A 27,852-nucleotide genomic window follows, 5' to 3' on the forward strand; every position below is an offset into this window, starting at 1 on the left:
TGCTGCAGAACTACACTGCCATATAATACTATGTAACAAAATTTGATTTTTTTTCTGTTCCTGGTTTGGAAGTCTTATTTCCTGCTGAATTGAAAGTAGTTCAACTCCAGAAACTTCGTTTTTGTGGCTGCTACAAACTTTGTTCAATTGGTTGATATGCTTTGAGCTATTCATTGAAAAACTATAGCAAAATGTGCTGCAGGATGTCCCGCATAAACAAAGTTTTTGTGGCTTATTACATTTTTTCAAATTTTTTAATGATAGATTGTGTTACATACATTTTATGTCTGTGTCCATATTTCTTATAAAGCGGATGGGTTATGCTATAATAAGGCTGAATTACTGTGTCACAAAATGATGCATGTCTAAGAAGTGTGTCACCAACATGAAATGTTTGGAAAGCTCTAGGATCAGATCCTGCCGGACATCCAATGGGAGAGACTAATCCAAAGGTTCTGGAATGCTGTCCTGAAGATGCAGGGAAAGGAGGTACTGTTGACCTTGGCAACCAGGTCTTCCTCAGCCTTGTCCAGAGACCAGTGGCAAAAGAGCCCTCTGTTTTCTCCATGTCACTGGTGGAGTTGAGCTCCATGTAACAAGAAACTATGCCCAAAGGGAAGCGGGCCAACCCCAGCACATCTCGGGATGGCATCTGGGTAAGGAGGCACTCTCTGAGTAGTTATAGTGTCTCAGTTAGTTCCTGGCAAATATGGGAGAGTGTAACACAGTGGTTCTCAACCTGGGGTCCCCAGATATATTTGGCCTTCAACTCCCAGAAATCCTAAGACCTGGTAAACTGGCTGGGATTTCTGGGAGTTATAGGCCAAAAATATCTGGGGACCCCAGGTTGAGAACCACTGGTATAATGCTAACCTGAAATAATGATCTGTGATAGAGAAAAGGATAGCATTGGCTTGCCATGTGTCCCTTAGTTTTCTAACGCTCCTTGTTTCACAACACTGCCACTCCCCCCCCCCCCCCACACACACATTTATTGTTTTGGCCAGGCATTCTCAAACCGCAGCCCTCCAGCTGTTTTGGCCCCCAACTCCCAGAAGCCCTATCCAGCTTGTACAGTGTTCAGATATTCTGAGAGTTGGAGGCCGAAACAGCTGGAGGATGTCTAATTATTTAAAATTGGGGGGCTTCCACACAGCCCTATATCCAAGAATATCAAGGCAGAAAATCCCACATTATCTGAGTGTAGATTCAGATAACCCGGTTCGAAGCAGATAATGTGGGATTTTCTACCTTGATATTCTGGGATATAGGGCTGTGTGGAAGGGCCCTGGGTCGGTCCTTCAGTATTATTCTATGCTGGATGACATAGTCCCCTTCTACACTGCCATATAATCCAGATTATCAAAGCAGATAAACCACATTATCTGCTTTGTACTGAATTATATGAGTCTACACTGCCATACAAGCCAGTTCAAAGCAGATAATCTGGATTTTATATAGCAGTGTAGAAAGGGGCCATCGAGATTTCTAGAGAGAACAGTTCTTTAGGAATCTCAAGATCCTCCAATGGATTTCTATGGCCAGCTTTCAGAAGTTGATCATGGAATCATGCTGGAAGACTTTTCCATGATTTTATTTTTCATGAATTTGATTTAAAATGTCCTCTTTAGTAATCTCTACATCCTCCAATGTTGTTCTATGGTCAACTTCTTCCAGTCTTGTTGAAGGACATAAACAGAACATCTCTCAAAGTCATCCAATGCAATTTTATGGTTAGCTTCTATAAGTTGACCATAGCACCATGCTGGAAGACCTAGAAATTCATAGAGATGTGTTCCCTCTAGTAAAATAATATCAATTTCTTTATTTTTGCTGTCATAGGGGTCCTTGACCCCCAAACCCAGTGAATGTGGAGGGCTGCCTATACTAAAGCAGTCATGTTCATGTATGGCCATATTCTAGCAGCATTTTCTCCTGCATCTTCAGAGGATCTGATGGTGGTAAGGGTGATGGAGTATATGTAACTGTTGAGTGGCCAGGCTGGGAGAAAGAACTACTGCCTGTAAAGATATATATACTTAAGATGCAGCCATACAGAAACCACACAACACTCTAGTGATTCCAGCCATGACAGTCTTCGACTATACAAAATGATATTTACTTTACAGCATAATATTGTTTCAGAAAGGGTTGTTCTGTTAGCTTACATGCACAATGGGCTCTGCAGATCCTTTGGCTCTTGATCCACAAATTCAACCAAGCATAGGTCATTGTGCCCCATATTATTAAGCGGCAGCAACATGGATATGGACATACTGAACTGTGTATGTTCACGTCACTGCCATTTGATAATATGGGGCATGAATCACCCATGTTTGTTTGAATCTGCACAATCCTTGAACCAACCCTTTGTAGATACAACAATCCCACTGCACATTATACTGGCCCTGTCACTCCAAAATGATCTTTTAAAAATATCATCTTGTTTCTAAATTATGTAAAGAGGATGACTTTAACATGGAATTATCACCCCCTTATTTCAATAAGTACCGCAAACTACATAATTGCACCCGTAAACATGAATGTGATAAGAAGACCTACCTTTTCCTTCTTTTTACTAGCCTGTGTGATGTCATAGTTAGAGAACAAGATGTTATGTTCTCGAAATTGTTAAAGATAAATTGATGCTCCTGACCAACTTTTCTCTCAGAGCTGTTGGGAGAATGAGAGGAAGGGAGAAATAGATACGTTACCATGAATTCCTTGGAAAAAGGATGAAAATATCATATGAAATAATCTGGACTAACACAGAACATAATATAAACATGATACAACATCATGTCAACCATAATATTTGAGTCCTAACTTGATTATACATTGCACACTAATAGCATCAAGACAATGCACCATAAAATGTTAACATTGTCAAAAAGACCATCCTTCTCCAAGTGTTATTTTTTATTTTAATTGGGAGAGTTTGTCATAGTAAATCAGAAATAACATAGAGATGCCAATGCGAATCAGAATAAAATTGAGCCTCATTTATCGGTTTAATAATATTAACCTTTTATTTGCTTTGTTCACAACAAACTGTGCTTTTACCACACAAAAAAACCCTATACTTGCATACATTTCAGTATTTTTCCCTCTATAACATCCATGGACTACATTATTGCTCTAATTATTTTTCCCCTATGATTTAATTCACTGTTCTTTGCTTTTCATTTGCCAAGAGAATGCCTCATTACCTCTGTCTCGGCTGGCAGTAACATAACGGTCAGAAGAGCCCTACAATCTTCTGATATCCTAAATTGCACTGACACAAGAAAATGCAGTGAGCTTTAGTACAGTTATTCCCAATCTTGGGAAAGTTACTTTTTAGACTACGATTCTCAGACTCCCAGTCAGCTGCTATGGAATCCCATGAACTATAACACTATGTAACAAAATTTGAAAACCTTTCTGTTCCTGGGTTGAAAGTGTTATTTCCTGTTTAAACGTGTGGTACTTAACCATGGGCCCGAAGTTTGTCCCATTCATTTCATTCCGTCCATTCGGATGGCATAAAATGTAAAGGCCCTCCTGAAATGAACATGCAGTTAATATGAAAGGAAGGCGGGCCTGCATCCGAATGCTGAATAAGGAACACAACTTACTCAGTGCTTGGCTGCAGACCCTGCCAGGCCTGGGTATATAGATCCAAAGCCTGCACCCGTAGGCCCGGGAGCTTTGGGCTTACGGGTGAAATCGCCCCCCCCCCCCACAAAAAAAATAATGAACATGAAAAACAAATATTTGGGAGGTTCAGATGAAACGGATTGGGGGCCCACCGAAAGCCGAACACGAAACAGCTCAAGATAAGTCCTGAATGCACAAGTCTAGTGGTGCTTAACTTTGAAAGTAGTTGTTGTTCTTCAGAAACTTTGTTTTTATGGCTGGTTCTGCATCTCATGGTGCCAGAATACAGTCTGTTCAGCGCCTTCCAAACTGCCCAGCCTTCTGTGTGCCCAGGAAGGAGTTTCTCATCCAGTCTCAGCCACTGATTGGGTTTCCGAGTTTTAGACTGTCACTTTTGGACTCTTGCTTGCTGAGGTATTCCTGCGAGTATCTCTGTAGAACTTAGGAAGCTATTTCTTGATTTAAGGGATTGGCATGCTGGCTGATATCCGTACAGAGGACGGGCCAGATGTCAATGCCCTGTTCCTTTCATTGCAGACTGCTACTTCCTGATGGATGTCAGATGATGCAATACCAGCTAAACCGTATAATTTCTCCAGTGGTGTAGGGTGTAGGCATCCTGCGATAATGCGACATGTCTCATTAAGAGCCACATCCATTCTTTTAATGTGGTGAGATGTATTCTACACTGGGGATGCGTGTTCAGCAGCAGAATAGCAAAGCGCAAGGACAGATGCCTTACCTGTGTCTTTTTTTAAATGATAGAACCAATTAGGAAATAACATTTATAACCCAGGAACAAAAATAGTGTTACATAGTGTAATTCAAAAAAGTATGTTTTCTAGAATTTGTGATACTTTATTTCATACCGAAGCTGAGAACAGCTTGTCACCTTAAAACACAAAGCATTTCAGGCATAATTTATGCTCTTATTTTCAGGGAAAAACTATTCTTTGTTGAGACTTCTTCCCCACTAACACTAAGGGCCCTTCCACACAGCCCTATATCCCAAGATATCAAGGCAGAAAATCCCACAATATCTGCTTTGAACTGGGGTTATATGGCAGTGTGGACTCAGATAACCCAGTTCAAAGCAGATATTGTGGGATTTTCTGCCTAGATAGTTTGGGATATAGGGCTGTATGGAAGGGCCCTAACTGGATGGTTTCCATAATGTCCCGCTATGGCTTGGCCATGTTTGTCATTTATTACTATTTATTAGCATAGCATTGAGAGTTTTCTTCTTTTCATCCACCTAATTATATTAATTACATACCTGACAAACTCTGAACATATGAGTTATTTTCTGTTTTCTATTTGCTTTTTTTCTCTTTGCAGAGCAAAAATCTAGTCAAAATCTGCTTCTTAATGAGGCCTCTAGGTGTTGCTGTAATACAAATAATAAAAAATACAGTTGACTTTTTACATTTTGAAGCAGGTTTTCTTTTCTTTTTTCTGTGTTTTTCTTCATGTTTCTTTTTCTTTAGTTTGCACATCATGGAAACGTCCCAATATATCCCGAAACCCTTACAGCGGCTATGCAAAAACAGATACTAAATCCAGAAGCTACTCACCAAATCGACACTAGATTGCCAGTGATGTACAAAGTTCGGGAGAAGGTACTGAAATTTTCTTGAATTCATTTGTGCCATTTGAGTTGATGAACATTTGTGATTTTTTTTTCATTTCTTGCTAGACTAAGTAAAAAAAACCTAGAATTGTGTTTACTTAAAAAAACACATATACCTTTATGCTTTATCATGTGTATTTTGTAGCATTATTACTTGCACATAGTATCTTGCAATAGTAACCATAATCCAAAATGTGAGTACCTTAAGAATTTTTTCTCCAATTTACATTCTGTGGTAATGTTTCCCTTTTCTTTGGTCAGCAGTGAAGTTGTAATTTTATATGTAGGGCTATTTTTAATTTTGCCCCCCCCCCCCCCCATCTAGTACTTTATATAACCCTTTCAGAATTGGTCATTTTATACGTCACACTACTCTCTGCATCTAAACAAACAAAGAAAGAAATTCACTTATCCCACAACATTTCACAAATGAAAACCAGGACATCTGTGGCCATGTAAGATCAGAATATGATTAAGATGGTTAAAATTTATTAAGGAAGAAGAACACACAAACTGGGGCCCTTCTATACTGGTCAAAATGTGAGAGAAATCAGTGTATAAAATTCTGATTTCTGGGGGTCAGACGGACAAAATCACACTTTGTGGGGTGGCCAGATACCCATTCATACCAATTAGTGATCCATCCAAATTCACAATCAGCACTGCTAGGTATGGCTATCCTCCTCTTCCTGCCCCCCCCCCCCCCAATTTAGCCCTTAAAAATAGAGGCTCTGGCCCCATCTACACTGCCATATGAAATCCAGAGTATCTGCTTTGAAGTGGATTATATGGCAGTGTAGACTCATATATTCTAGTTCAAAACAGATAATCTGCATTATCTGATTTGATAATCTGGATTATATGACAGTGTAGAAGGGCCAAAGTCTCCCTATGGGGACCTTTGGAGGGGTAATTCCCCCTCCTTCTGATGAAAGAACAGAAAGACCGGGGCTGGATCTACACTGCCATGTAAAATTCAGATTATCTGCTTTGAACTGGATTATATGGCGGTGTAGATTTATATAATTCAGTACAAAGCAGATAATGTGGTTGATCTGCTTTGATAATCTGGATCATATGGCAGTGTGAGTTATAAAGAAGAGCTAATGCATGTCTTGTAAAAAATTCTCTAATGTATTTATGGAAAATTGTCTTACAATTTTGATAATATACTTGCTGGACTATACTGGGTTTGCAAGAGGACTTCGGAAATGTATACATTTCAGAAAGGGACTTGTAGGGAACTCCAATTTAGGATCCTTCTACACATGCTATAAAACCCAGAAGTAATTGGGTTAAAAGGGATGGCTGTTTGTGGTTGAAAATTTAGCCAAAGTGTGGAAAGGATTGGGTTAAGTGGTAAACAGCACGTTTTAAAAAGGTTTCATTTATAGCCTGATTCCTGCTGAAAATGTGATCCCTGCAATCATGCAAAACACATGCTTTCCTTCCCTCTCTGCGTGTAGATCGCTCCAGTGCACATCTGCTTTTGAAAGCCCAAAGCAGCTTATCAACTGATTGGATTGTCAAACGGACACACAGGTGGTTCAAGAGAAGCACAAATGGAAAGCAATTAGAACTCTCTGAAACTATTTTACACTTTATAAAATTAAACAGAGCTTGAATTAACAATTGGGGGAAGAAAGAGATCAGAAGAAAGAGATCAGTTGGGGGAAGAAAGAGATCAGAAGAAAGAGATCAGTTGGGGGAAGAAAGAGATCAGATGGAAGTTTTTTTTTAATCCCTCCATTATGTTCTGGACTTCATAAGTGCACATGCAAATCTGCTTATATTTATATTAAGATATTTGCATGTACGGTCCAGTGCTTAACAGAGTGATACATATATGCAGTCCAGCGCATAACAAAGTGATTAAAAAAATTTCTACTGGACATCCCCCATTCACTCTCCACTTTGAAAGAAGACTGTGTTCATGTCAGGGAACCATTTCTCAGGACTGACAGGTCTGTGTGTGGACCTGCTCTCAGGTCACAGGATTTTAAAACCCACTTTTAAAATGTGGATTTTGCCGCTGACCTGAAAACACTTGCAAGGAATCAATATTTTTAAAGTTTTACTCTAGTCCACTGCTTCTGAAACTGTGGGTTCCAACTCCTTAGCTCAATGCTGAGGTTTCAAAACATTTGGCAACAGTAAACTTTTTCTAAATGTCACCTAGTGGCTGTTTTAGACATTTACACAAATGTGTTAGTAACAATATGGCCCCTTCTACACTGCCATATAAAATCTAGATTATCTGCTTTAATAATCTGGATTATAAGACAGTGTGGAAGGGGCCTAAGTCATGTTTTTACAGCGGACTCTGCAGAAGATGCTTCAGTTGTACTTCATAAAAAGGAAAATCAGCCTATTTAGCAAGTCTTGCAAATGCTGATTTGTTATCAGTAAATGTTTGGTTTTTATACCTTTTGATATACCGTAATGCCCAGGATCACGTAAAAATTAACCAGGCCTGTTCTCACCAACTCTAGCCCACTCTGAAAGCTAAATACAATTTTACACTTATATGATGTGAAATTCATAGAATATATATGACTACTATTGTGGTTGGGATCTATGGCAGTGGTTCTCAACCTTCCTAATGCTGCGACCCTTTAATACAGTTCCTCATGTTGTGGTGACCTCCAACCATAAAATTATTTTCATTACTACTTCATAACTGTAATTTTGGTCCTGTTATTAATTGTAATGTCAATATCTGGCATGCAGGATGTATTTTCATTCACTGGACCAAATTTGGAACAAAGACCCAATACGCCCAAATTCGAATACTGATGAGATTGGGGGGGGGGGGGGGGCGATGATTCCATCATTTGGGAGTTGTAGTTGCTGGGATTTATAGTTCACCTACAATCAAAGAGCATTTGGAACTCCACCAATGATAGAATAGAACCAAACTTTGCACACACAACTCCCGTGACCAACAGAAAATCGGAAAGGTTTCGTATATATAATGTAGAGTCTCGCTTATCCAACATAAACAGAATGGCAGAACGTTGAATAACCAAAAATGATGGATAATATGGAGGGATTAAGGAAAAGCCTATTAAAAATCAAATTACATTATGATTTTACAAATTAAGCACCAAAACATCATGTTTTACAACAAATCAACAGAAAAAGCAGTTCAGTACACAATAACATTATGTAGTAATTACTGTATGAATTTAGCACCAACACATCGCAATGTATTGAAACAGTTGTGAATCCGGGCAGGAGCCAAACTGCATTGGATAATACAGAATGTTGGATGAGCGAAGGTTGTATAAGTGAGACTCTACTGTAGTTAAAACTTTTTCCTTTGAAAAGGAGACTCCCACCCATGTCAAAATCTTGAAGGTCCCCTCGATTTAAAAAAGTGTTGGCAATATGGCCTGGAGCAGGGAGTCCTTTTCAACTAATATAAGAACAAATATCCTCTCTGCATGTAGGGCTATTTTCAGAAGTCTCTGTATCTCTGCTTATGTATGCAGTGAATTCACTCCTGAATCAATAATTTAAATGTACTCGAAACCATTTCTGAAATTCTGTAAGAACAATGCGATGCAATAAAGGAAATATTGTAGTGCCCCCTCTAAGAAAGTTAATTAATCTCACAGTGAGAATGGTTCCTCATAGGAGGGGATTAGAGACTGTCAGCTGCGACCCACTGCCAGTTTCCGGTTTCTTTTAAACCAAAGAAAAGCCTTTTCCAATAGTTACTCAAAAATTGTTGAAGTAAAGCAAACTCTCACACACTGTGCTCTTGTGAGATCATATACCACCTAATGCGATCTTGCCAATTCTGATAATGCCAGTTTTTTCTCCATCAGAAAAAGAATATGATTTGTTAATATTTCTCAATTATGTGAAGGACAAAAGCAAATGAATACAGAAACAGTTAAAGACAAATTAGACTGCAGTTGACCAACAGCTTACTAGCCTATTTTAAGCAGTGGCCAAAATGGACAGATGGCTTACGAGGAAGTGTAAATCCTGTCCTCTCCACCCTTCTTTACCCTCATGTTTTCTTTTTTCCAATGTCTAAAATATTCTTGAAATATAAAACGGATTAAAAGTAATTTTTAAAAATCATATAAAGCGTGTCTTCCTTATGGATTTTCTCATTACAGGGTACAATGTTTTAAGTCGTTCAAGCTGCACTTCTCTGAGTAAGCAACACAAAAATGAATGGGGCTTAAAACAGAATTGACATGCATAGGATTGTGCCACTGTCAGTCTATTTTGTTTTATGATTATATTTTATTCTACTCTTCTGTGACTCTGATTTGCAGTTATTTTTATTGTATGTTATTCTATTGGGATTTTTTTGGTTTTTGTTTTCACTTCTCTATAAACTGTGCCGAGGGCCTGGGCTGAAGAGTGGCTAATAAATCTTATAAGCAAATAAATAAATACAGACAGAAGTCAAAGCAATCTATACAGTGGAGATTTAAAGCAGCCCATATTTATGTTTTCCCTTTTGATTATTTTACTATGGTAATATTTTACCCCCGCCCCAAAGGTTAGGCTAACAATTCGACTTTAAGACTATCACAAAACAGTTTTATCTGTTTGCCATCTGTAGCTTAGTATTTGCAGTAGTTATTCAAATCATATGCAAATGTTATCAGTTTTATGCAGCTAAATACAAAAATCACCTTTGACCTTCTAATTCTTGGTGATTGTTCAGAATGCGGAAAAATTTCCATACCCATCTGGAAGAGCCTACAGAATGGGTATACTGATAACATATATAAGTTAACAGAGCCTCTGGTCTTATCAAGTGTGGCTGTAATCATTTCCTTAAATTGCCGTAGCATCCAATGCCATTTTCTTAATGAGTCCATATTACTATGGCTGTAAACTAAATGAAGAGAAGTTTCTATGAGCAACATCCTTCTTTTGCTGAATAGAATGAATGTCCATTAGCAAAATTCATTGACTGTTCTGAATAGGAAATAAGATTGCCACATCATATTAGCAGTATCCTTGAAACCTAGAGATGGCCCCGGTGATATCATTTTTATTATTGCATTTATATTCACCCTTTCCACTGATGAGTTCAAGGTGATATAGATAGCTGTCCTCTTCCTAATTTATCCTTTCAACAACACCAAGACGTAGATCAGGCGAAGAAAAAATCATTTGCCTAAAGTTACCCAGTGAGTTGAGACTATGGCTCAGTCGGGACTTGGACCTGGGTCTTCAAATATAAAGACAGCATTCAGTTTTAAAAGTATGTCTCTTGTTTGATATGAAACTTTTCAGTTTCATAACAGCACAGATGTTTAGTAGGCATGGACAGAGGTGCTCGGATAACTTGTTGGTCGTAATAATTTCATTAAAATTACCTTTTTGAAGCGTTATCAATGCTTTTTTTAAAAAAAACCGGAAGTCCCTTTGCCTTTCCGAAGCTTTTTCCACCATTTTTGTTACACTCAGGAAGTGAGCCAGAAATGATTAAGCTTTTCCCTGCTTCTGTTACCTGGCCTCGGATCAAGCCAGAGAAGCCCATTTTAAACCAGAGAAGGAAAGAATTTCCTGGCCTCGGCTCAAGCCAGAGAAGCCAGTTTTAAAACAGAGAAGGAAGGAATTTCCTGGCCTCGGCTCAAGCCAGAGAAACCAGTTTTAAACCAGAGAAGGAAGGAATTTCCTGGCCTCGGCTCAAGCCAGAGAAACCAGTTTTAAACCAGAGAAGGAAGGAATTTCCTGGCCTCGGCTCAAGCCAGAGAAGCCAGTTTTAAAGCCAGAGAAGCCAGTTTTAAACCAGAGAAGGAAGGAATTTCCTGGCCTTGGCTCAAGCCAGAGAAGCCAGTTTTAAACCAGAGAAAGAAGGAATTTCCTCCATTTGTTTCCCCCCGCTTCTGGTCCCTGGCCTTGGCTCAAGCCAGAGAAGCCAGTTTTAAACCAGAGAAGGAAGGAATTTCCTCTGCTTGCTTTCCCCCGCTTCTGGAGTAAAACACCTACTTTCAAAGTAAAGACCGCCCAATGAAACAGGAAATAACACTTTCAAACCATTAATGAAAGGATTAGGAAGTCTCAGAAGTTTTGAAAAGTTTTGAAAAAAAATTTCTGTGAAAATCAGAATTGACTTTAGAATCGAGCCACCACCCTACATACGAAAGAAGTTTTGAACCATTTTTGAAAATCAACCAAGCTTGATGTTTAGCTGCTCTGGCTCATATCTTTCAGCTAATTTGGCCATACTTTTTCTATCTATGATGTAAATCACCTTGGATTTCATACCGGGTAAAGGCAGGATATAAATACAATATACAGTAGGTTTTCAGTTAACTCGAACTCAAGTAATCAGAACTCTGAAGGAACCAGCAAACAAATCAAAGGAATGCATAAAATAAAAATAAAATACAATCACTTTTTAGTAGAAATATAAAACTATGTTATGTTACGTTTTTCTTTATTTGTCTACATTTGCATTCAATTACTGTATATATTAGGCTTGTGCATAATTTCGTTTTTAAATCGTATTTCGGGGAAAATAATCTTTAAATTTGTGCATATGATTTCCGAAACATGCAGGAAAGGGGGGATGTAACAAAATGTGTAATTAAGATGTAGGTTTTAGGTATGTTTATTATTGTCAGCTGATGGGTGGCCTGAGGCCCAGGCGTTGCCATAGCAACATAGCCTCCAGGTAGAAGAAAAAGGGGCGGAGCCAACTGTCACTGAAAAAAAAAAGAATGTTGGTTTGAAAAGGGTCAGTTGGTCAGTTGGTGGCTGGATAAGCCAGAGGATGGTTGATCCTAATTATGTGGAGTTAGTCCAAGTTGTTTAAACCTCTGACAGGTAGTCAGAAGGTAAAGGAGGCTCCAGGTAGTGGGCCAAGTGTTTAGTATTTAGCGTGGCATTTTTAAGGAATAGAAGAATTTAACTCTATAGTATAATTTGGCCTGAATGCCAGAAGAAAGAAGTTCCCAGTTAATTTATGTGTGACTTCAGTATCGAGCCTGAAGCAAGGAAATAGGGACTGTGGAAAGAAACGAAGTTAAAAGAAAGGAAACGACAAACATAGAAGTATCAGAAGATAAGCCCCTGTTAAAGGTTTAATAGTAATAGTTTCATATTTCTCAAAGAATTAAGTGTCACGTGAATAAGCAGACACTTTATAACCGCCAAGCATTGTGAACCTGAGAAATCTTCAAATAAATGTTGTTCATTTCACTTCAGATACTGAGAATTCAGGTTTATTTATTTAAAGGAAGATTCTCTAGAAGAAAAGAAGTTGGAGATCTTGTGAAGTCAAAGATAATCTGGTTGCATTGGGATATACAAATTAAAGTGGCACAAACAGGTGGCCTAGGATCATCTCTCTCTCATATAAACCTCACTCTCAAGTAAACAAAGCCTCATCTTTTACACAACTGGTGGCAGCTTCGTGAGTTATATAGGGAGATACTTCATTTAAATTGGTGGCAGCGGTGGGATAAGATAAACAAGATCCATCCTGCCACATGAAAGATCTGAGTGTGTTTCATATTTATTGGTGGCAGCGGTGGGATAGAAAAATAAAAGCCCCCCCCCCTTCCTGAAGATTGTTTTGTCCTACTTCATTTCAGGGTATTTAGAAATTGAAACACTCACCACTTTTTTTAAATGTTCTATAACGTTTGGATGTCTCCAAGGTCAGTTTAATTTTTAGTATAACCATTAAGCAACTTTGGTAAAGCCAAGAGAACATAAAACCTTTCCTTTGGCCCCATCATTGCCAGTCGCCATAAGGAAGTCACTGTGGGTGGGACTAAACTTAATGGATATTGAGAAGACAGCCATATTAAATGTAGTTTGGGAAAGCGAGACCCCCAACAATAGAGAATGCAAAAGGCCCTGCCGTAATCTACATTTTCCAGAATGCAATGCTGCTCAAGACCCAAATGAGGGCTGGCTGCAGAAGTCCACGTTTAGAGTTAGTCTGCAAAGAGGACTAAAGCAAGCAAGCATTAAGCAACTTTGGAAAAGCCAAGAGAACATAAAGTTCTTTAAAAACCAATAATTTTACTTTGGCGTCATAAGGAAGACACTATGGGGGGCAGCCAGCCGGCAGTTTAAAAAAGAAATAAAATTATTGAATCTGCAAAGAGGACTTATATAAGTAATAGTATAAATCTGTGCTAAGTTGAAGTTATGTGGTTGTGGGTCATAAAGACAGGCAGACATTCAAGGGGATTGCTGCTGTCGTATTTGGGGGGGGGGGGGGGGATAAATTGTTTTGGTCTAAACTTTTAAAAATCCCCCAAGATCTGTAGATGTGTGAATCTTTCTGAAACTTCCAGGGATTGACGCCCTGGTTATCTTGTACACTGTATATAAAATTCAAGTAGATTGCTTTTGTAGTTTCTTTTTCAAAATGTTGTTTATAAAAACTGACATTTTCCCCAAAACCCATGGATAACCGAAATATTCAGAAACTTGATGGGCAAAGAGTGGTAAATGTGTTCTACCACTCATAGCAAGTTTTCCCCAATAGCCCCTGAAGTTCCTCAATAGTAGTAATTATTGCATTAATGTGCATGCACAATTACTGTAATGAAATAGTAACATGCACAATTATTGCAATGAAATTTCGTTAGTCTTGTTATAGTAATAGGTTGTTTTACTAACAAAACTTTAGAAACACTTTAGAAATAAAGCGTTTATCCCCAAGTTTTGTAAGTACTTTTGAACCATTTTTTAATGGATCGCACATGCCTAGTATACATATTTATGGCATGATATTGTAAGGGATATAGTATTCTATAGTATTAATGGGGTCAGTTTTTAATAAAAACACCAAAATAACCAGTATCTCCGACTCAAATCACTTCTCCATTTATCTCAAAAAAGACTTGTATTTCATATATGAATATTCTAAGACTACTGCATCACTACTACTAACCACAAGCATGTATATTTCAGTGGTTAAATTATAATACGGGATGAGCATTCCTTTGCCTGGAATTCCAAAATTAAAAAATCGCTAAAATATGAAATTGTCCTCCAGGAAGGCTGAGAGAATGACCTTCGCTTTCAAATTGTTAAACTTGATTTGATTGTCATTCAAACAATTATTTTAAAATATTACATAAAATTATCTTTAGGATATGTGTACTGAGAGAAGAACTTCTGATTATCTTTTTTCTAGTTATAGCTATGCCTCTCGCCCATTCAATTTTCTAACCTGTTTTGCCAGGAAGACAGGCTTGGGTATCCCACATACTGCTCTACAGAAGAAAAATACACAAGGCACCTGGTATGGATATGTATTTCCCAGAATCAGCACATACCTAATGCCAGAACAAAATGAAAATACATATATGCCTCATCAGAGGCTTAACATATATGAAGATCAGGATAAACCCAAAAACCACATAGCAGAAAGGATACCTGTCATATGAATTGATATATCCAATGCCTCCCAGCTTGATCTATTCGTTGGTACTGGTCTCAGCTATTTTTCTTGGCATTTGAAGATAAGAAGTGGCAATTAACCAGAGCTGGAGCGCAATCCATGCAAGCATAGTGGTCACTTGGAGATACACCAGAGCCCTTGTTGGAAGGAAGGATTCAGAATGCAAATATTGTTAGGGTAAGGATGTACCAGAAATTATGTGCCAGAAATGATGGAACAGTCAGATTAACTGCAACACATTGGATAGGATTTTTTTCCAAACCATAATAAGGATTTTTACTGGAGGGGAAGGATATTAGAGGCAAAGATGAAGTGCTTTGGCCACATAATGAGAAGACCGGATAACCTGGAGAAGATAATGATGCTGGGGGGAAATGGAAGGAAAAAGGAAGAGGGGCCAACCAAGAACAAGATGGATGGATGTTATCCTTAATGTGACGGGCTGGGGGTGGTGACAGCCGATGGGCTGGTCCATGAGGTCACGAAGAGTCGGAAATGACTGAACGAATAACCAACAACAAACCTGAGTTTGGACCCTGTAGCTATTTAAAAACAATCAGAAGCAGCATTTGTACAATAAACCTTCACCCAGGTGAAAAGTTAGATCCACAGGAGTAATGAAGGGATGTTTATTTATTTATTTATTTATTTATTTATTTATTTATTTGTTGCTTTTCTCACCCTGGGGGGACATAATCCGTGGCAAAATTCAATGCCCTATATCACATATCAAATTAAGCACATATAGCAATGGATTAAAACCATAAAACTATAAACAACAATCACAAACACAATATAAAACATTTAGGTCTTATATTGACCCCGAGGTTATCCTTATCTTTAACTATTTCATATTTTTATATTCCTGTCATTCATCGAATGCCTCCTTCTCCAGTTGTTTCCTAATGCCACGAGGGAGGGAGCAATCTAATCTCAATGGGAGGGTGTTCCACAGCCAAGGGGGCACCAACAAGTAGGCCCTGTCTCTTGTCCCCACCAATCACACCTGCGATGATGGTGGGACTGAGACCAGGACCTCCCCGACAGATTTTAAGTTTTCTAGCTGGCTCATAGAGGGTGATATATTCAGAGAGGCAAGCTGGACCAGAACCATTTAGGGTAGCTTGGTAGCAGATTGGCAGCTAGTGGAGCTGATGCAACAGGTGGGTTGTATGGTCCCTGTACGCCGCTCCGGTAAGCAACCTGGCTGCCACCCATTGGATTACTTGAAGCTTCCGAACAGTCTTCAAAGGCAATCCCATGTAGAGCATGTTGCAGTACTCTATTCAAGATGTGGTGAGAGCATGAGCCACCATGTTAGTATTGTATTGGTTTTTATTCTTTTATTCAGGTATGATTTTTTAAAATACGGTAAGTAATTTAATTCTATTTCAATATATATTTGATTGTATGTTTGTAATTGTATTTTTCTTCCAAATTATGAAGCCACTTTGAATCCCATTTTGAAGGAAAAGCAAGATAAATTCTCTCTCTCTCTCTCTCTATATATATATATTAAAAAACAGAATTGATTGGATGCGGAAGGTAAATGCAAAATAGATGTGGTCTTTCAGTTCATGATAAAATTTCAATAGTAGAGACTTTGTCCTGGATTTAGCTGTTTTAAAAATATTGCTCTGCATTTCAGTTTTAAAATGAAAGATTTTGCCACAGAGGATGCAATTCTTGGCCATTTGGTATTCTCTAACTATGTTTTATATTATGAGCCTTAAGTTACAAGTGTTTAGTTTTTTATTTGCATTTTGTTGGGGCTGAGGGAAAGGTCTGGCTTATAGTTGACTGGATCATAGAAAATCTTTAGAGACCAGTTTTCTTTGCTGTTGCTTAATTCAAGAGACCAGAACTTGGAAACTGAAAGCAATAAAAATTAACATGTGTTCACATGCTTTTTAGATTTGGGACTTAGCCATTTTAAATATATAGTTCTGTAATGTGATATAATATATAGCATCTTCTCAGTGGGTGGCACCGAGCTCATAAATCTCAGGTTGAGTCAATTATAAGTTCCTCTTGAAGTTCAGCTTTTATTAGTTGTGGACTCAGTAATGAGTCTCTAAAAGAAATCTTGATATTTGTCTAATAATCAGTGTACATAGAACTAAAGTTTATCTGATTCAAAAGTTTGAGTGCTTATGTAAGTGTGTAGATAATTGGGAGAGATTACATTCTTTTATGACTTCAGAGTAAAATGTAAACCATTTGTATTCTATGCTAACTGAATGTTTACAAAGGAGCATGTGGCATCTAAGAACATTTGTATGGATATAATTTTAGATTTCGTAGAATATGGAAACTATGCTTCTGTTGTATACACATTTTTTTTTGTTCTCATTTCAGAAACCAGTAAGCACATTTCCATTTTCGATTCATGACAATAGACATTGCTTGCTTGGTGTAGGAGAATATTTGGACTCTGTAAGTATTCAATGCTAGGCTATTTTTTTAAATGTTTACCTTGCGCTTCTTGGATGCTGTACATCTTGCAACTCATGGATTTCTCCCTTTTAAGTGTCTTTCTTCCAAATGACAGCAGTGTTGATGAAAAATTCAAATTTATAGATGATGTATTAGCCTGGGGTGTCCAAATGACGCACCCAGGCTAATGTGTCCTGTCCATCCACTCAGGCCAAACCTGATTTAAGAAACGAATTATTTCATTTTTAGACTTGGGTCCCATTTCCAAGATATCTCATTATGTATGTATAAGCAAATATAAATGTTCCAAAATTCTGAAATAATATTGAAATGCAAAACAAGTATTTCAGTTGAGGGCGATAACAATAACACCTTCGAAAATTCAGTGTATATTATCAGAGTTCCTGGTGGTGCAATGGCTTAAACCACTGAGCTGCTGAACTTGCTGACTGGAAGGCTGGTGGTTCGAACCCGGGGAGCAGGATGAGCTCCCAATGTTAGCCCCAGCTTCCACCCACTTAGCAGTTCAAAAACATGCAAATGTGAGTGGCTCAGTAGGTACCACTTCAGCGGGATGGTAATGGCACTCCATGCAGTCATGCCAGCCACATGACCTTGGAGGCATCTACTGACAATGCCGGCTCTTTGGCTTAGAAAGGGTCCCCCCTTGGGGGTGAGAAGGGCGGGGAAAAAGTGACGGAAATAAATAAAATAAATAAATAGGAATGGTGATAAGCACCACCCCCCAGAGTTTGAAATGACTAGACTTAATGTCAGGGGAAACCTTTGCCTTTAAATTATTATCAGTAGTCTACCACACAGGCTGTTCAGCAATACAACAAATACAAAAAACTGCAGATTGCAAATTACAATTTCTATATTACAGGAAAATCTTCATTAAATGTAATGTGGGAACAGTAACACTACTGATTAGTAATTGTTTATAAATGAAAGGTTGCTTATCAATATTCTGTAATCACAATGAAATTTAAGCTTCCAAAAGGACAATTACTATATACCAGAAGATTCTTCATTAGTTCATGACCTCATGCAAAGTTGCTTATCAATGTTTTTAGAATATAATGAGATTTCAGTTTCCAAAGTAACAGTTTATATGTTGTAAAACATCAGGAACAGTAACACAACAAGGTCTTCCGGGTTGTTTTCCTTGTTTTGTAATATCTTCTTCAGGTGTTATTCTTATCTATGATGTTTGAATTCACTAAATATGAAATAAAGCAACATACAGAAAATAGATATACTAAAATCCCCAAACTGACGTAGTTTTGAAAAAGTTGTTGATGTACTGATGTATTATTTACTGTTGATGTAATACAGTAAATAATATTGTTAGCTACTTGAAATAACAAAGCACTCAGAACTGTTTCTTTTCTCTTTTTTTAGGGGCTGGGACTAAGGAAATTTAAACAAGAGGTGAATCAACACCATTCAAAAAACTACCTTTTGGGGGCTCCTCAACCTATTGCCAGCAGTACTGGGCACCGCACAACTTATCAAACTTCATTTGTCCAGTATCCAAGTACTAAGCCGCCCCTTGTGGGGCGATTTCCCAGAAGCCATGTGGCTAGATCTAATGTTTGGAAATCTAAGGCTGAGAAGGAATGCATGTGGTTTGCGAAAGGCTATGCAGATTCTGATAATCTGCTTTCTGACATGTCTGAGAAGAGCCCTGTCTCTGGGCCTGAGCCACCTTTACCAGCAGAACAAGGGCAAGACTGTGCAGAGAATTCAAAAGAAATTACAACTTGAATTAGCAAATGTTACTTATTGTAAACTCCCCCCCCCCCCCCCACGCACACTTTTATAGATAAAAAATAATTTAAGCATCTTCATGGCATTAAAACTCCAGGAACTGAATGAATAGTTGCATTTATACAGCTGTGTAATTAAAGGAGTGATGTACATAGAAAAGCAAAAGATGTCTTCAATCTAAAATTAGTTACTCACACGATACTCTGGTAAACATAACATATTTTTACGGAGTATTTGGAAACATAAGCTACTTTCCTCTTTGTGACAACGTATTCACAACGGCCACTGTTTATATACTCTATTCCCCATTATATACCTGACCATCTTTAAGGACATTTATAAGTTGGTAAATCCCCATTGGACCCCTGGTGGTGCAGCAGGTTAAACTACCGAGCTGCTGAACTTGCTGACCAAAAAGTTGGTGATTCAAATCCAGGGAGCGGGGTGAGCTTCCGCTGTTAAGCCCAGCTTCTGCCAACCTAGAAGTTAAAAAACATGCAAATGTGAGTAGATCAATAGGTACCACCTTGGTAACGGTGTTCCATGCTGTCATGCTGGCCACATTACCTTGGAGGTGTCTACGGACAATGCCAGCTCTTTGGCTTAGAAATGGAGATGAGCATCACCCTCCAGAATCTAACAGAACTCGGTTCTAGATAAGTCTAATCAGCCAGTAGTATTTTTAAATGGATTTAATTTTTAAATTAATTTAATGTTTTACTTATATGTAATTACTGTATTTATTATGTTGTATGTGGGGGCATGAAATTGCTGCCGGCTGTAAGCCGCCCTGAGTCCCCCTATGGGGGTTGAGAAGGGTGGGGTACAAATGTCTGAAATAATAATAATAATAATAATAATAATAATAATAATAATATAATGACTAGACGTAGGACCTCATCACAATAGAGAATGAATCCACTTTAAATTTGGTGTCTGTCTCCTGCAGAATTCTGGGATTTGTCATTTAGTGAGGCTGTTAAAGGTTCCTCCCTAAACCACAAACCTCAGAATTCTTCAGGAGGCAGAAACCGGATTTAAAGTGGCTTCATTCTCTTGTATGATGAGGTCCTTAATATCAGGGGAGACCTGTACCTTTGCATTTTTAAATCCCTATTGCATTCCAGGGTAAGGGAACCTATGGCCTTTCATATGCTGGATTCCAGCTCCATTTGTCCTATTTAGCCTGACCCTTGGTGAAATGAGAGTTACTATGTTCATAAGCATCCTGGATACCAAAGCAAAGCAATGTTTAAGGATTTAATACATTTTACCCCCTGCCCCAAAATTGCTCATGGCTCAAAATCCCCAAGCAACAAACAAGCACCCCATTTACATTATGCTCTCATCACATATGTACCGATTGATGACATGAATACTGGTTTAGTATACTTTGCATTCATAATTTTGTTAAGATGGATCAAGAGGTAAGGTCACAGCTGTGATTCCAATTCCTAAATTGTGATGTTAATACATAGTTGAAATGCAATGTAAAAATAAATGATTAGGGAAGACTTCCAACAGAATTTAATATATTTCCTCAACAAATGCTGAAATAATTATCATGATGATTTTATTTGCAAAGGGCCCCCTATTGAGTTGGTTGGGATGCAGCTCCACAACATGTTGAAATACAAAACAATTAGCGACATCATTAAACAGTAGCAAAGCCAAGAGCATGGCATCATTAATAGAAAGTGATTTCTTGTTTCAGGGCAGAAAGAAGCAGCCTGTCTGTAACAGAATCAGAATTTCCACAGCGTTAGCCAACAGTTTCATCCCCAAGCAGATTCCAAACTAAAGTGGATGCGAATCACATAATCTGTGAAGCGCCCCATGCTGTTTGTCACACTCAAGAGGGCAATCTTGGTCCTCCTACAGAAGAACGAACGGCATACTTGCTACATTAGTAATGTTTATCTTGGGTTTATGTTGCCAGAGAATCTCGCAAATTTTCGTTGTGTTTTCCAACAGCAAGAAAAGATTATGAAGATTGCAAATGCTAAGTCTACATCGGTTAAACATTTTCCCACTCTGATGCATTTCTAAAATCATTTGGGATTGCTGTTTATTAGATAAAGGTCTCCATGATGATTAGTGAGATCAGTGATGTGAAGCTCTTTGCACACTGAAGAGTAAAGTGAATTTTGATCTCATGAGAGCTGGCAAGTTAAATGTCTTGAATTTGCAAAGGAGGAATAGGAGAGGGCCAGAGATGTTAGAGTGATATGAAATGTTTCATCTCCATTGATTTTAAAATGGTGGGTATAATGAGCTGACGTATTATGACTATTGGTCTTATAATGAATTATACAAGTGAGGCAGGACAATGATTTCCAAGTATTTTACAAAGGGAATCCACCAATGGAATGTTGGTCCTGTGACCCAAACTTTTTTTTTCTCGGTGTCTTGGTTTTTAAGTCATTTCCTGGGTTATTTGGGGCGCCAATTCAGAAAATTGTATTGGCTTTTTGATATGATTATCATTATTTTCTCTGGGTAAGCTGATGAACAGTGGTATATGTCATATGTTCTGTATCCCAAAAACTAGAGCTGATGGAAAGAAACTGGTGTCATTTTTTTGAATTGATTAGGTGAAATTGGAAGCGCTTAGGAAGCACACAACTCCTCTGTTGTGCCAATTCCACGCTTTGCCAGTTTGCTACCGGGCACAATTCAAAGTGCTTTCTTTAACCTATAAAGCCCTAAACAGTTCTGGCCCAGCTTCCCTGTCCGAACGTATCTCTCCTTATGAACCATCTAGGAACTTAAAATCATCTGGGGAGGCCCTGCTCTCAATCATCTGGGTAGGCCCTGCCTTCTTTGGTGGGGACGAGAGACAGGGCCTTCTCAGTGGTGGCCCCTCGGCTGTTGAACTCCTTCCCTAGGGATATTAGATCGACCACCTCCTTCCTGACTTTCCAAAAGAAACTAAAAACCTGGCTCTTCGAACAAGCTTTTGGAAATGCAGCGTAATAGATAAACATAGAACTATGAAAGAATGAACTTGGAACGTCTAGACAATGCTAGTGGAAAAATGAGTTTAACAGGAAGACACTGATGATTATATGTTTTTAATGGGTTTTTTTGAATGGATTTTTATAATGTGCTAAATATTTTTAATTGTATTTTATCACTGTTGTGGCATCAAGTTGCTGCCAATTTGTAAGCTGCTGTGAGTCGTCTTCGGGCTGAGAGAGGCAGGATAGAAGTACCGTAAGTAAGTAAATAAATAAATAAAACACTCTGAAACCAGCCTAACATTTGAGGCACTCAAATGGGAATCTGCCAGTGAATTCTCTCAGGGTACCACGAGTAATACACATATACAGCTGTTTGGAAATGCCCATGAGATCAATCACTGTACTCAGATAATAAAGTTACTTCTTAAAGCAACAAGAGAAACATCCTTTTCACCTGGAACAAATGGTTTAGTTATTGAATGCACCCCAAAACCAATGTTTTCATCATTTTCTCCAGAAAACTCTACCCTTCACTAATAATTATTTTACGGTACAAAGATCAGAGTTTAGAATTAATACAGTGGCTTGTAGAAAAAAAATGTGGTTTGGAAAAATTTGAAGCTGTTTAGAATCAGTGTTGAGAAATGGAGACCTTTTGAGGAGTTGGGTAATACTGATTGAGGAAGCAGGGAAAGGATGGAAAAGAACATGGGATGAGAGGCCATCCCAGAAGATAGGAAAAGATGACCGTCTGATGAGATTCTATTGCACTAGAGCGCTGAAAAACCTTTTCACCACAAACCATACTCTGTCCAGGTAATTCAGTAAGTAAAGTTTATTTAGAGAAGAGTATAAAAAATTAACCAAATTCAAAAAAGAGTTCAAAAGGTTATTTCCAAGATAGCCAAGAGTCCAAAATCCTTTCAAATACAGTCTCCAGAGTCAATCCACAAATATATCCATAAACAAGATAGCAGGCAACCTATGTCATACATGAGCCATAAGCAAGAACAAACTTAGAAACTTGAATACGTAAATTCCAGTAACATATGACCAAAAAACTAAAGATGTTCACCTAAATACAACATTGCTCTCACAAAGGATTATACCAGTAGGAACCACTTTAAAAAGCCTCAGTCCCTCCCATATCATTTCTCATATACCTGCTTTTCCTCTCCTTATCTCTAATTGTCTGAGAAAAGTGAATCTGTCTTTCTTGCGTGTCCCGTCTCTGCAATTCCAATCACTTTGACCTAAACAAACATTCATCTCCCACATTTATCTCAGCTTGCTCTACTGCCAGGTTCTCATGAGAACTGATATCGCTTTCTCCAGTCTCGTTGGAACTGCCAGGAGATTCCAAAACAACTCTCTCTAGGCCACTTTTATCTCCTCTGGGCTCTCTGAATCCATCCCAGCATCCCCTTCCTCATCTTCTGAGCACCCAGAATCTGACCAGGCTGCAACAGATCCTATGATTGCCTGGTACACCTTTGGTAAAACAACATTATATGTGAACCTCATAAACTTCAGGACTTCCTATCTGTCCTCACCACTCTGCAACCCATCACTAAATCTATTTGGGAAGTTTCCCCAATGAATGAAGATGGTGTAGTGACAAGGAGAAATACCTCTGTTTCTGTTCTGCCAATGAAGCCATACTGTCAAGGTGAAAGGTTAGTTGAGACACTCTTTTTATTTTTAATGATCAGAGTTTGTTCACTAGAAAATCTCACAAATATGTAATTTATTTTAAATATCTATACCATGTCATCAGCATGAAGTCTGTATAAAATGCACTTGCAAAAAAAAAAAAAAAGCTTTTTCTGATGAAAATGCCCGGCCCATTTTCTTAAAGTGCTTTACTATGGGAATAATGTGCTGATCTATTATAAAAATGCAATAACTTCGAAAGCAGTTTTATTTTGCCATTTTCCCCCCTGCAGATTTTTTTTTTTTTGCAATATGTTTCTAGAAATACTTTATGCACTCTAACACAAAACAATATCTACAGCAGTAATAATAAATTAGATGCAGTGGGAATTGGAGCTTGTTCTTGTGTCCAAGGTGATATAGTGGAAATCATTCATAATGAAGAAGAAAGTAATTGTTATGCAGCATTTTATATTAAGCATGGCCCCAAATTATCCTGAGTATATAGCACAATGTTCTGGGAGCTTTGCACAGCTAATGTCTAATAAAATGCATGTGAATATCCCCCATTTGCATAACTGAAATGCCTATAAATACAAACCTTTTCTACTTTTAAGTGATGCCAAATCTTGATCCACTCTCTCAATACATCCTAGTTTCATCATTACTCAAAAACACTGAAATCAATAAGTATGCAAATCAATCTCCTTCTGATTCCAGAATGCAAATACATTATATTGATGGACTTTTTCCAGAATCTAAATGTGTTGTGTTCCTTTCCTCCCAGCAGTCAATGTGCTTTTAATGTTGATGCGTTGTGCAGTAAAGTATGATGATGATAAATATGAGATTAAAGACTACTGGTTTAAAAAGTATTAAATGGTTGCTATTTTAGGTTTTCTTCCTTTACTTATTTCAAGTTGTTTGACATATACATCTTATAACTTTATAGAAATAAAGTATTATTATTATTATTATTAAGTATTATTATTATTATTATTATTATTATTATTACTCGGAAGTAGGAAAACAGGTAGAATCCAGATACATTCTGGGGATCAATGTACCTTGGGGCATGTTTTCAGAAGAATTATTAGAGTTTTACAAAGTGGTGATTGTGGGTCTTTCCAGACAGGCCCTATATCCCAGGATCCGATCCCAGGTTTTCTGGTTTAAACTTAATTATATGAGTCCGCACTGCCAGATAATCTGGGATAAACAGAAAACCTGGGATCAAAGCCTGGATCTGTCTGGAAGGGCCCTGTGTGTTGTTTAGTTGTTTAGTATAGTAGTAGTGCACTCCTAGATTTTTTTTCCTTCCTGCTTCCTAATGGCTCCTGTTTCAAAGGACCTCAGTCTCAGCAACCCTGTATGGCAGTAGTTCTCAACCTTCGTAATGCCATGACCCCTTAATACAGTGCCTCACGTTGTGGTGACCCCAAACCATAAAATTATTATTATTGCTACTTCCTAATTATAATTGTGTTACTGTTATGAATCATAATGTAAAAATATGAAATGCAGGATGTATTTTCATTCACTGGACCAAATTTGGCACAAATACCCAAAAACAGCACTCCATGCCGTAATGTCAGCCACATGACCTTGGAGGTGTCTATGAACAACACCGGCTCTTTGGCCTAGAAATTGAGCACCAACTCCCAGAGTTGGACACGACTGGACTTAATGTCAGGGGAAAACTTTTACCTTACGTTATCCAATATGCCCAAATTTGAATACTGGTGGGGTTGGAGGGAAAATTGATTATGTCATTTGGGAGTTGTAGTTGCTGGGATTTATAGTTCACCTACAATTAAAGAGCATTTTGAACTCCACCAATGATGGAATTGGATCAAACTTGGCACACAGAACTCCCACAACCAACGAAAAATACTGGAAGGGTCTGGTGAGCACTGACCTTGAATTTGGGAGTTGTAGTTCACCTGCATCCAGAGAGCATTGCAGACTCACACAATGATGGATCTGGACCACACTTGGCACAGATACTCAATATGCCCCAATGTGAACACTGGTGGAGTTTGGGGAAAATAGACCTTGACATGTGGGAGATGCAGTTGCTGGGATTTATAGTTCACCTGCAACGAAGAGCCCCCGCCTGCTCCGCACCCCTGCCGGCCGGCGGGAGAGTGGAGCAGGCGAGGGGCGCCCAAGGAGCCGCTTGCCCGTCCCTCGCCTCCTTCTGCCATCAGAAGAAGATGAGGGACAGGGGGATGGCTTTGCGCGTGGGAATGCCAATGGCGCAGGGGGTTAGCCGCCATTTTGAAGGAGGCGTGGCCAGCCAATGTGGCTTCGCGACCCCCAGAAATTGGCCAAACGACCCCCCGAGGGGTCGCGACCCCCAGGTTGAGAACCGCTGCTGTATGGCCATTGGTGTTTGGTGTTCACAGAGAAAAGACTGTCTTCACTGGAGAGAGAGCAAATCACCTTATATATGCATGTATATGTTGAGCTCATGCATAAGTTGAGGTCATATTTTGAGCCAATTTATGGATTTTGATATGACATGTGGCAAGTCAAGTGTCACTGAGTGAAGTACAGTTCAGGCAGTCCCCAAGTTAGGAACAAGATAGGTTCTGTAGGTTTGTTCTTAAGTTGAATTTGTTTTTTAAGTTGAAACAGGTATCTTTTAAAGTTAACCCCAGCCATATATAACTACTACTACTACAACAACTTTATTTTTATAACCTGCTTGCATTTTCCTGGAGGGACTTATGGAAGAGCCCGATCAACATAGTTAAAATATAGCATAATAAAATATCTAAACAACAACATAATATGAAAAAAGAAAAACAACATTATAACAACTTATAAAAACAAAACATCAAATCAATAACCAGTGAGCTCTACCATAATAATCAGTTTCTGGGCACAGGCGGACAGATTGGTGCAAAAACAATTCTAAGGATACGGCTGATGGATAAAGTAATATGACAGCAATAGAGATAGAGGGCAATATAAGATAGAACATTATAACTTTGGGTACAGAACAAAAGAAAAGTGTGAGGACAAGATTTTGGGTCCTAGTTGTGCGAAGCTTTTGGGGGATTGTCTAGTCAAAGGCACAGCAGAACATCTATGTCTTTAGATATATATATGGCTGGAGTTACCCCCCCCCCCCCAAACCTTTGTATAACATTGGGAAGGGTTAATACCCCTGTGGTGCTTGTTTTGGTGTCTGTGCCCCTGTTTATGATTTCACCTCACTTTCTGTCCCTGTGATAATTGGATTTTGAAAAAAATGTGGCTTGTTGTGGAAACAAGGATTGGAGATAAAGCTTCAGTGGAGACACTTTTCCTCCATGATAACTCTTTCAGGAGAGAATTTCCCTTCCTAGGGATCAATTTCTCTCACTTCCTTTTGTCTCACCCCCATTCTTAACTATAAATTGTTTGTAAGTCAAATGTTTGTAATTCAAGGACTGCCTGTACTCTTGTTGACCCATAGGTAAGTCAATCCAGTTATTTTTTTCTTGATCTTTTGAATAAAATTTCTAGACCTAGACATGAGTATATAGGGCACATATTTGAGAGAGAGGACCTATGAAGTTTGCACTTACTATCTATATGATTAAGAGGGAAAGAGGAAAAGTGTGCAGGAAAGAGTGAAGTCAAACCTAACAGTTTGAGTTATGGACAAGGAAACTACAAAGATTCAGTACAATAGAGAACGCCCCGGGGAATCCTAAACACCTCGTACCACTAGTTCCCCCTCGAGGTTGTATACTCCAAACTAAAATTAACTTACCCCTTAAAAATCCAAAACAGTCTGTATCCAATAAAGGGGAAAAGGTTATATAAAGGTGAGGGGGGACCATCACCCTGCTTTAGTTTCATCTTCCCCTGAGGATATCATGCATAGCTTTATTGGGCTGTTCACACAGCCCACAAAGTAAGGTATCAAGTCATGCTTTTATTGTGAAAGAATTCATGTATTTTGCATTTCTGACTAGTCCCACGCATTGTAGCTCAATATTTCAGTTTCCCTGACTTGATCATCGCAAAGTCCGCAATTCCTCTGTGTCGTATTACTTTCATTCTGTGACACAGTCAAAGTGGAATGCAGTTCAGAAATACAAAACTAGGAATAACATTGTGAATACAATAAAAATAATGTACAAAACCCCAAAGGAAGTGCACTCAAAACACTATATGTGCACCTGGTATTTTCCAACCCCTCTACTATTCCAGTCCATCAACCTCCTCATACTCTTATTCTTTCTTTTTTTTAAATTCATTTTTATTAAAGGTTTTCTAGTGAACATCATTGGGTAAAAATATATAATTTTGGATATATCTTAAGGTAGAGGTAAAAAAAGGGCAGAGGAAGG

General features: G+C 38.4%; 1 protein-coding gene across 1 annotated transcript; it reads left to right on the plus strand.

Annotated features, from left to right (window-relative positions):
* The first annotated feature begins 605 nt into the window (after positions 1–605).
* On the plus strand, positions 606–18,884 carry TEX36 (testis expressed 36). Its single transcript, XM_067466266.1, has 4 exons — positions 606–656; positions 5,127–5,258; positions 17,037–17,114; positions 18,519–18,884. The coding sequence occupies exons 1-4, from the start codon at positions 606–608 to the stop codon at positions 18,882–18,884; spliced, it is 627 nt and encodes a 208-aa protein (XP_067322367.1).
* Positions 18,885–27,852: the final 8,968 nt, after the last annotated feature.

The sequence above is a fragment of the Anolis sagrei genome, chromosome 3 (genome assembly GCF_037176765.1).
Source record: "Anolis sagrei isolate rAnoSag1 chromosome 3, rAnoSag1.mat, whole genome shotgun sequence".
In the NCBI taxonomy this organism is placed as follows: domain Eukaryota; kingdom Metazoa; phylum Chordata; class Lepidosauria; order Squamata; family Dactyloidae; genus Anolis; species Anolis sagrei.